General features: G+C 47.7%; 1 protein-coding gene across 1 annotated transcript in view; it reads right to left on the minus strand.

Annotated features, from left to right (window-relative positions):
* LOC104403131 (protein scribble homolog) overlaps positions 1-11,571 on the minus strand; it is a gene marked incomplete at its 5' end in the record, with an annotated part of 32,847 nt that overhangs the window by 16,226 nt on the left and 5,050 nt on the right. The window contains 3 exons of the mRNA XM_010011184.1: positions 1,253-1,418; positions 1,641-1,688; positions 3,146-3,253. Coding sequence (XP_010009486.1) covers positions 1,253-1,418; positions 1,641-1,688; positions 3,146-3,253 — 322 coding nt within the window. The remainder of the gene's footprint in view (positions 1-1,252; positions 1,419-1,640; positions 1,689-3,145; positions 3,254-11,571) is intronic.

Raw genomic sequence — 11,571 nt, forward strand, 5'->3', positions numbered from 1 at the left:
TGGGTAAGTCCTAGAATTGCAAAGATTCAGAGGATGAAACTTAACCACTCTGAGGTATCTGATTGCGATGTTTCACCCGGAGTAAGCTAAAACTGAACTTATTGTCTGGACCATCTTCACCAGGGATCTCTCTTCCAGAGGCATATTTTTCAATTCTCCTCAATTACCTCACTTAGGTAGGTCTCACAACAAGCTGAAATACAAGCCTGAAACTCATCATTACTCTACTGTTTTCCTTTCATACCTTATATCTTGATATTTGTGTCTCCTGTATCTCTCTCTTAGCCAGCAGTAAGAGTCTGATATACCTAGATAAATTCTTATGTTGGACTTGTGATTCTTTTGGGCACATTACATTGAAGAAACCCAAAATGACAATGGTTGCAATTTCTTTTTCTTACCTTCCTTTGTATCTTTTATGAGCTTACTCTTGTCTTAAAACGTATTCATATTCCTGAACTAAGTGAAAATCAGGTTTCTAATGCTCTGGACAAATTCATAACAAGCCTCTGAACAGGAATATAGGAGGGAAGGTGGGAAGGAGAAGAAAAGCTGTTTATAAGATGAACACACCCACACCCCCAACCCCCAACAATTTACCAAAGAAGTACTACAATAATCTTTGCAAGCAACAGGGTCAGAAGTCTCAAACCCAGGAGCCTAATTCCACCTTCATTTTGCTATTGAACATAACAGGATTTTGGTAGAAGCCTTTTTTTTCCATTTAACATCATTCCACATCACCTTTTAAAACAACTCTCAAGCAGAACAAAAGTACATCAAAAACTATAGCAGTAATTTTCCCTCCTGTTGCAAGCCCTGTGCAAAATCAGAGCAGCACACTGAGCAATAAAAGCTCTGCTGTCAGATACTATGGAAGGGTGCCATGGGCAGCCCCACACTGATGCGCATCAGCCCCAGCAGCTTACAAAGAATCATCACCATTTGTAGTAGCTTTTCAAAATGTTATTGAGGTGTTCACTAAGTAGAGGAAGCTCTGACTTCCTCTACTTGCACCAGTAGCACCAGTTCTTGCACCACTCAGCACTTACACCAGTTCTCACAACAACAGTGCAGCATCCAAAAACTCCTTCATGTCCACTTACTTCAAGCTAGTACCAGGCCTTATGAATAATAGTTTTATATCCACCTTTTGGAAGTGTTGGATTTCTGGTGCGGGTGCTCTCTATGTCTCCCATGGAGAAAGGATTCACTGAACAGGCCAAATGTCCTTGCAGAGATTCCAACATACCTTCCTCTTCTTTCATTTTCTTCAGATCATCCTCTCCCACCAAGGAGACACGCTTGGGAGGTTTGTCCATCTGCTGCTGCTTCACCTCAATTTCAAAGTACTTCTGCCTCTCGCGGAAGGACCTCTGCTCAGGGCTGGGCAGGCCACTGGGGCTCTGCGTGGTCACCTATGAGAGCCACACCAGCACTGCCACAGTGACCAAGCAAAACCACTCCCAATCACCCCCAGTATGTGCCCGGTCCCTGCCATGTCCTCCTCAGCCTCCTCTTCCTCCTCCTCAGCCTTCCCCGAGCACACAAACTGTCATCCTGTCCCCTCAGCCACTGCCCCAAGCCTGTATCCTCTGCAACTCCCTATCCTCCCACCAGCTCCAGCCAGCAGAACTCACCTCCAGGGCAGCTTTGGGATTCTCTGTGCTGGTCTGACCAGGCAGTTCCTAAGGACACAGAGAAAGGGGCATGTTCTAACCAGAAAGTTTCCTACCACCACTCCTGCCCTCCAGCTAAGTGTCACCAATGCCACATGAACAGCAGCAGTCCAGACAAGATGGACTGTTTTACAAAACAGCCCCAGAATTAACACAAGACACTGACAATTTTGAGTTATAAGGATTTACATTAAATTAAGGGCTAAACAGAGTGGTTTTAAACTGATGGAGGGGAGACTGAGATGAGCTCTTAGGCAGAAGTTCTTCCCTGTGAGGGTGCTGAGGCACTGGCACAGGGTGCCCAGAGAAGCTGTGGCTGCCCCATCCCTGGCAGTGTTCAAGGCCAGGCTGGACACAGGAGCTTGCAGCAAGCTGCTCTAGTGGAAAGTGTCCCTGCCCGTAGCAGGAGGTTGGAAGTGGATGACTTTAAGGTCCCTCCAACACAAACCAATTTGGGATTCTGTGAAACAAGTGGCAACAACTTTTAAAAGAGCAAAAACTGAAAAACTTGGAGGAATAGGAGAAGAACAGGAGCAGAGAGCTCATCTTGAGATGGAGGAGGCTGAGACTTTAAATCAAAGATGCAACTATCAAAAATATACTTCTAAGAAGTGGAAAAATCTTCAGAAAAGAAAAAAAATATTTATTTACCAGAAGAAATGGTACCCCCCCAATCCACTGAAGGGGGACAAGAACCCTCAGAGGTGCCCAGGAAAAGGAGGAGAGAGACACAGATTGTGGTAAAAGAATTCTGACAAAACATAGAAAGAACACTCTTCACAGCAGAGATGGTCACACACTGGAAAAGACTGTCCACAGCGGCCTCAGAATCTCCATTCTTGGAAATTCAAGGCTCCAGTGGACTGGGCCTTTTGCCCTGTTTTGCACAGGGGACCTAAGCAGATGACCTCCAGATGCCTCATCTGTTCTGAATGGTTCCATGATTCAAACACATGGAGGGGAGAAGGAACAGTTCCAATTAAGTTAAAATGTAATGAAAAATTCCTCAGAACTGGTTTAGCCTGGCCCTGGACTCTGGAAGTTCAGAGAGTTTCTTTTTCTCAGAACAGCACAGCTATCCTACAGCATCCCAATGTCCAGGGAGAGTAACAGCAACACAAAGTTCAGTGACCTTTCAGGACTCAATATGTTTATGGACAGGACTCTGCAGGGTGACCATCCACAACAGGAACAGACTCCAACTCCCAAGAGGACCTCCACATGTCCTTCCTTCATGAGAGGAACCAGATCACTACCTCCTTCCTGTTCTCACACCTCCCTTGCTTACCTGCAGCACTCACGCACGTGTTTGTACCACTGCTGGTGTACAAACATCGTACAAACAGTTTGTACCGCTGCTGGTGTACAAATACTGTACAAACAGTTTGTACCACTGCTGGTGTACAAACACTGTACAAACAGTTTGTACCACTGCTGGTTTAACAGCCCCATGCAGCACTAGTTACCTGTGTCTCAAGCAGAGGGTGTGACAAGGGCACTGCTGCAAAGGTCTTGTATGCTTGCTTGACATTGAAGGGGATCTCATCTGGAGAAGGTGGTGAAGGTGGCTTCTGCTACAGGAACAAAGACAGAAGGTAAAGATGACCACAGGTATTATAAAAAAATAAATATAGGGGAAACGCAGCACAATCCTCAGCCTGCAAAGTCGGAGAAGTGGAGTATGTAAGAGACAGCTCCTGCAGAAACATGAGCAGCATATTGTGTACATGGTACATACAGCAGCACATGTATCACAGCCCTGATTTACTTCTTGGGTGGTGGAGGAACAACACTTTTGGTGGTACAGATCCTCAATGACTTGAACAGAACGTTGTGACTGATCTCTGGACCAAGGGGCCACATTGCTGTCACAGTCCTTGAGGATTTCCACCCAATTCAACTAGCATGTGCCTGGTGGAATCAGTGGCAGCTCACTCAGGGATCTATAATCTGGAGGAGACCTGCTTTTGATCTCAAATTTTCCCTTCACAGAATTCCACTTACTCAGAAGCATCTAATATGGTCCAAGAGGACCCTCCTGTTCCTTGTCTTTACTGGGTTTTTCCTCTCCTATCTTCCCTGTGATCTCTCCTATCATATTCAGGGAGGAAGAGTTGGGATGACCTTCTCAAAGCATCACAAAGATGAAAGGGAGTAGGGAGTAAATGACACCACCACCTTCGTTTCTATTAGAAAGGAAATCCCCTTTAGTTGCTTCATTTCTTCAATCCCTTTGGCTGCACTAACTCAGTTTCAGGTGTTTGTGATTTTTCTTTGTCCTGGACTGAGGCCAAATTATGTTGTTTGATGATGTTCCATTCTGCATAGGCTAAAGAACAGCACATCAAGATCAGAAGAGATTGTAAATATGTGAATCCTGGCCCGTTACATGGCTTGTACACAGCTGTTTGTCTGCAAATCAGGTCTCTTAATTTGGTCTTATGTCATACAAACTTCAATGAAAAGAGAAAGGCTGTACTGCAGGTATACAGTCTTCTGTCATGACAAAGACCAAAATACCTGAAACTTTCATCCATCAACATACAGCCCAGGGAATATGAATCTTTCAAAACCAATCATTTTGCAAATCATAAAACTTACTATCAGCAAGCTGGTCTCAGCTCCTGCTCTAAGATGCAAGACATGATAGACAAAGGTTCTGAAAGATTTATGCCTCAGCAGAAGGCAATACCTCATAAATAATGATCTAAATCTGTATCTGCTCTGGGGATTTCAGCCACAATAGAGTTTCAACTTCTTTGCTACAGTTTGCTAACTTCTTGAACAGGTAAGTGAAGACACAGACTGGTGAGGCTCATCCCTGTTAGAAAAATCATAGAATCATAGAACCATGGAATGGTTTGGGTTGGAAAGGACCTTAAAGCTCATCTAGTTCCAACCCCCTGCCACAGGCAGGGACACCTTCCACTAGACTAGGTTGCTCCAAGCCCCATCCTTGAACACTGACAGGGACGGGGTAGCCATGACACTCTACTTGTGACAAGTTCTTACCCAGGGCATCCAGAGTGATAGATAAACGGGACCAGCCTTAGCTAAGGCATGTCATCTTCAAATGACCAAGTCACCTACCCTCCAGGAGAAGTGGCACTTTAGCAACCTGGGGCAGATAGACACCGCTCAGCAAGGATGAACTCAGGCCACTTACAGAGTTCTGGATACTGAAGCACAGCTCAGGTTGTTGAAAGGGATTGGGGCTGTCCCCGTCCTCCGAATTATGCGAGGCAGCATTTTGTCGCACTCGGGAAAGAGGCTGAATGACGCCTGGCTTGGTCTGCTCGTGTCAGTGCCCCACAGCGGGGCAGAGCCAGAGGAGGAGAGCAGGAAAGAGAAGGAGAGGAAGGGGGAGAGAGAAATGAGCAGTTAGGGCAGCAAGATGTCTCTGCCATGCAAGTGAATAAGACAAATCCATGCAGCTGAGCTCAAGAGGGAGAGCTACTGAAGCAAACACCAACCAATGCCTCTGGTGCAAGTGTTCTGGACAGGGAACAGGGTCACAACAGGACTGGTGAGTCATAGAGAAGGCCAGGACACAAGGAAGAATCTGTCATGCAAGGAGTAGCTACAAGGGTCAGAGGGGTATGGCATGAGTATGTCAAAGCTTAGAGAATCTAAGTGTCATGAACGGAAAATGCAGTAGGGAAACATCAGCCAGGAATGGGTATTGGCAAAAGCTGGGGAGGAAAACAAACTGAGGCCCATCTAGGGCTCTAGTTGGAAATGCAGACATAAGAGCAGAGACAAGAGTCTGAGCTTTGACTAGATGTCATCACTGTTGGATGCCGTGTGGAAGTGAGGAGAATATCCAGTGCTAAAGAGAGTAAAAGCAGGAATTGACTAAGCCAGGAAAAAACACCAGTGAAAGCTGCAAGGGTAAACAGGAATAAAAGCTGCAAAAACACTCGCATCGAGTTTTCAAGTTGATGGTGTTTAAGATGTGGTGCATTTGTACAAACTTGAGGTATAGCAGAAAACTGAAGAAGACAGAATAGGAGCCAACAGTGAAGACTTGCAGGGCTGGAACTGAGCACACAAAGAAGAGACAAGCTCGATGTGCTGGAGGATGCACAGGGACACTACAAGAAGGTCTCATGATAGATGTACTTACAGATTTACTGTCATCCTGCGATGTAATGAAGTTAATGGAAGCCTGGAAACAGAAATACTGATGTAAATTTGGAGTCCACACAGGAAACCTTTTAGTTTACCCTGCTCCATACAAGCAGAAATACAAAACTCCCAACCCCTTCCCTGCCCCATAGAGGGAAAAGCCCCCAAGTCTCACACTAACCCCCACCATACCTCTTTCTTCAAATGGGGATCAGTCCAGAGCCCACCCACAACAGCTTCCTCTGCTATGTGAGAAGGCACAATAGCTCTGCACATCTTCAAGCACTGACCCCCACCTTCCCCTTCTCCGCTCCAGCTCCTGTCCACATCCCCTGCCCTCTGCACTTGCTACTGAGCTTGAGCAAAGCCACCAGGAAGCTTTCAGAGATGCTGCCAGGAAGCGTTCAGAGATGCCATCTCAGCCGTGGCCAGCAGGGAACAGCCTCCCAAGCCCCAGCGGCTTCCCCGGGTGCTGCTCCCTGCAGCGAGCACCAAGCCCGGGAGAGGAGAACGCGGCGCCGGGAAGGGCGACAGGCAGCGGTGCCGGGTGGGAGCAGCACGGAGCAGCAGAGCACACTGCACACCAGCAGCACTTACAAAGCGGGTCTCCCTGCCTGCCAGGTGAGCAGGCCGAGGGGCTGCAGGCGTCTGGAGAGGGGCAATGCCAGGGAGGATCGTCAGGGGAGAGACCGGGAGAGAAAATGAAGAGACGGGGATTTCCGCGTGAGACCGGCACCTTTCCCCGCACAGAACCGCGTTCCCGGAGCTGGCAGCGCCCCCACGCAGCTCCCTGACGTGGAGAAAGCCCCTCGGCCCTCCTCGGCTCTCACACACAGACCCGCCAGACACCCTCTTCCTCCCCTCGCCTGCTACTCCCCGACAGGAAGCTTCCAGAACTCAAGGCCAGGCAAGGCTGTCATGACACCAGCTTCCTTCAGTAACCCCACTTCCCTCAGGATCCCACAGATCTCTGAACTTTGCCTGTTAAGTTCTGGCTGGAGTACAAGGTGTCAAAACCAAAGAACTTACATTAAAAACAGATGGTGGCACAGAATTAGAGATGCAATTCCTTGGAACTTCTACTCCAGAACAACAGTCTGAAGTGCAAGTCTCCTGAATCCCCACCAGATGTACAAGCCCCTAGGCTGGCAATGGCCCTGTGTCCTTCAATGTTATCTGTTGGACCTGTTCCATTTTGTATAACATTCATTGTCCAGAGAGAACTAAATCCACCAGATACAGCTTTACCTGACACACAGGAGGCTGCTGCATAAGGCTCTGATCCAGAAAATACTAAATCAGGTAAATGTGACAGAAAGCTCATGTAGAGTGTGTGGGGCTGAGAATGCCACTGGCATGACTAAGGGCTCAGCACTGGACACCAAGGCTTCTTCAGGAACAACTGCCAGCGCCGCTAGTTCACAACAGCCATAAACCAATAAAAAAGGCTCTGCAAGTGACACACATACTCAGGAATGGAAGCAGGGAGCAAACCTGCTGATGGCCTCAGAGGGCTAAAACAAAGTCATGAAATTGGCTATTAGATCATTAAATACATTGCTCAAGCCACAAGGAATTCATGATACAAAACCCCTGAAGTTGGTCTGTTGGAACAAAGTACAGCAAGTGCTACATAACAGGGAATTAGAGACATCCAGCCTAAAATTGGAGAGGGCAATGCCTGCACCCACAAAAAATGGTCCTGGGTGCTCTTAACTCCATAGAATGCATCAGTGAGACCTTGTTTATTCTTCTTGGCGCCACAGAAGACAGAGTGAACTTGGGAAGTTTCCACTGTCAGAGCAGTGACTGCTGTGAGACAAAGCTGTCACTGCTGTCACAGGAACAGGATAATGACAAGCCATTGGACTCTAAAGACAATTTATCACTGGGCAAGCCCATCCCAGCTTAGAAGAGCAGATGGTTGCTAGGGGCAAGGACACTGGCACTGAGCCTTCAATGTCAAAACACTGATAAACAGAAACATTAGGGTACTAGGAGAGTTGCCTACAACAAATGAGAACAAGGAACATCCCATCCAAACACAAGTTAAAAAAAATCACAATGGAGCTGACACTCAGAAAGATGCAGAATTCCCATCTCCAGAGGTGTTCAAAACTGAACTGCACATGGCCTTGAGTAACCTCATCTAATTGGACCTGCTCAGACTGTGCTTTTAGACCAGACCTTTCTCCTGAATCATTCTATGAGCAGCTGCACGGCCACCCTTTGGGCAGCCCTCACATTTTCAAGTGAGGATCACATTTTCAAGAGCTGAGAATCTTTAATCACAGACTCAGGTTGGAAAAGACCTTTAAGATCATCAAGTTCAACCATTAACGTTGCACTGCCAAGGCCACCACTAAACCATATCCCTAAGTGCCACACAGACACATCTTTTAAACACTTCCAGGGACAGTGATGGCACCACTGCCCTGGGCAGCCTGTTCCAGTGCTTGATAATCCTTTTGGTGAAGACACTGTTCTAATCTCCAGCCTAAACCTCCCCTGGCACAGCTTGAGGCCATTTCCTCTTGTCCCATCCCTTGTTCCTTGGGAGCAGAGACCAGCCCCTTCCTGGCTCCATCCTCCTGTCAGGTAGTTGTAGATGGCGATAAGGTCCCCTCTGATCCATCTCTTCTCCAGACTAAACCCCCCAGGTCCCTCAGCCCTTCCTCATCACACTTGTGCTCCAGGCCCTGCACCAGGTCCGTTGCCCTTCTGTGGCCCTGCTCCGGCAGCAAATTAGTATCTAGATCTCTTTCTATTGTAGAATGAGGAGTATCATCCCACTCCATTCCTTCTAGACAGAAAAATCCAGAGGAAGTGCCAGAGCCAGTGGCACCACAGCTGGAGAGCAGTTGCACTCCACAGGAATAAAAAAAAAATGACTAAGGAGAGAGAACAAAGCTCCCAGTAGAAAAACCAGGAAGATGTAATGACTGTGAAGGGAAAATTTAAAAAATTCCATCTATGAATATTGACCTTCCAAAGGCTGAAGTGACCTGTGGAACCTCCTGCCCAGGATGAGAAGTGAAATCAGAGACTTGGGAAGATTTAAAAGAAGAGAACAGAGTTGAAATGAGAACCAAGAATGGCTTGTGAGAACGGGTAATCCTTACCAAACCCACCATAAAATCCAAGTTACCAAGAATACAGAAACTTCCCATTTCAGAGTGAAAGCTGGCCTTGTACAAAAGAGCGCTAGAAAATACTCCCTAAGGGTAGGTTCATCTGTGACTGCCTGCTGCAGGATGTTCTGTTTTCTTCCCAACATCTGATGTGGGGAGCTGGCAGTGTCACCAGCAGAACCAGGGGCCTCTGGGAGACTGAGCAGCACTGATTTGCAGACCTGAGATGGTTCTCCTGGCTTACAGACATGGGATGGTTCTCCTGGTTTACAGACCTGGGATGGTTCTCCTGGCTTGCAGACCTGGGATGATTCTCCAAATCCTGACTTTTCAGTTTCTTCTGATATTGCCAAAATTCAATAGTCTCTGGACAAGGCATTGCTGAGGCCACTTCTCAAAAGAGACAACTCCTATTCTGCAGTCACTCTAGGTACTCCCCTGCTCATTACCCCTCAGAGCAATAACTTTCCACTGAGTTTATGACTAGTTAATTATACTGCTGGGTCTCTGAGACATTCTGAAAGAGCAGAGCTCTTCCCCCAGTTCTCTAGTTCCTCTTGTGATTGATGTTCCTCCACCTCAAGAATGAAAATGATTCTGAGCTCCCTCTGCCCTGGTACCATCTTGCCCTGGAAGCACGCTGCCTCCCTCTTCCCACATTGACTCTCCTGGGACACTCTCACCTGCTGGTTACAAGGAGAATAGGGGGGTTCACGCCTGGCATTTCCCATCCCCGACTCGCCTGGAGGAGCCTGAAAAAGAGAAGGACAAAGCTGGATAGTTACTATACAGCAGCGACTTCCATGCCTCTCCCTTAGCCCTGAGACTAGGAGGCAAGGGAGACCATGGACATCCAGCCAAGGCCAGCTACGGGCCACCTCACCACAACAGAACACTCAGCAGGGGCCAATAGCAGCTGGCACATGGCAGAAACTTGTGAAAAGTGCTGGAAACAGCAAAGGAATGACATTAAACATTGGAATGGAGATCATCAAGGCCAACTGAATCAGGCTAAAGCCTTCTGCCTTGTAAGACATCGCTGTGAGTCCTCTCCCCCAACTAGGCTCTCGACAGACTGGGCCCTATGCAGGCAATCCACCTGTTGTATAGACATGGAGTGTAAAACCCACTCCCAACTGACAGGAGACAAGATTCATCGCCAGCCACATCTACTACTGTGGGTCTCCTGGTAAGTCCTTTCCAAGTAGTCCAGAGCATGGGAAGGATAGGGCTCTCGCTCCATGGTCACCAATGCTCAGGCTGTACCAGCCTACAGCGAGCCCTTACAGCTAGAACAAGAGAGCAGAGTCCCAGTCATTCTCTACAGTCTAGCCACAGGATTAAGGAGCATGATTTAAACAGTATTTTAGATGCCTAAAGATGGGAGCAGGTTATTTGGGATGTAGAGAACTGTTTGAGCAAATCTGAGGTTCCACAGTCATTAATACCATACCCATGCAGGAGTGAATCATGCCAATTGATTTGAGTCAGCCTTAGCTAACGGTATTTCTACTGACCAAGCCAGGAGACATGATCTGAAGTTTATATTGGAGCACAGAAAACATCTGATCCTCCTTAGCATTCTAATGACAGAGAATACAGCAGGATCAACTGATCTGCACCCGTGCCTCCACTGCAAAGACTATTCTTGCTCACCCTGCTTCTGGCTACTGCTGTCCAAGTCCTCTCATGTGCCAGAACATCAGCTTGCCAACCCCCAAGGCAGGAGCTGTTCTACAATACTGCTTTCAGGGACTTGAGCTCCCTAATCCATCTGACATGACTACTCTAGTGGTGGTGCCAGCACACAGAAGATGCAGGCAGTGGGAAATAATCCCTTTTGACAGCAACATGGAATTAGATTAGCTCCAGCTACCTGTGACACACATCTCCAGTCCGATGACAGCTGATCTGACATAAAGTCTACCTTCAAAAAGTTCTTTGTGACCATGGCTTTTCTTCATAGAATGGTTTGGGTTGGAAGGGATCTTAAAGCTCTTCCAGTTCCAACCCCCTGCCATGGGCAGGGACACCTTCCACTAGAGCAGGTTGCTCCAAGCCCCATCCAACCTGGCCTTGAACACTGCCAGGGATGGGGCAGTTTCTCTGGGCAACCTGTGCCAGTGCTACTCTGGAACATATCTTTGGGTGTAGGCCTTGCTCTGCCATAAATTTCCTGTGCAACAGTGCGGAAGTTAAACACAGATTTCCCAGAGCAGAAAGTTCTCCCCTGAAATTGGAAAGTTTGGATACACTAAAATTCCTCAAGAAAGTGTGCTCCTGGGCTGCAGATAAACGATGTCAGCTGCACTGCCTCTTAGCTTTCACAAGTCTAAAACCAGCTGTGTTTGTTCAGGCCCAGATACCCACGTGTGACACCATCACCATTCTTCTGCAAGCTCCACTCACAACCCCAGCAGATGGGGAACACCACAGCTATAAGCCTGATTCCTGCCCACCCAGACTGACACAAGGGAAGTCACAGAATCCCAGAATCCCAGACTGGTCTGGGTTGGAGAGCACCTTAAAGCTCATCCAGCTCCAATCCCCTGCCATGGGCAGGGACACCTTCCACTAGAGCAGGTTGCTCCAAGCCCCTGTGTCCAACCTGGCCTTGAACACTGCCAGGGATG

The sequence above is a fragment of the Nestor notabilis genome, unplaced genomic scaffold, assembly GCF_000696875.1.
Source record: "Nestor notabilis isolate BGI_N333 unplaced genomic scaffold, ASM69687v1 scaffold10353, whole genome shotgun sequence".
Lineage (NCBI taxonomy): Eukaryota > Metazoa > Chordata > Aves > Psittaciformes > Psittacidae > Nestor > Nestor notabilis.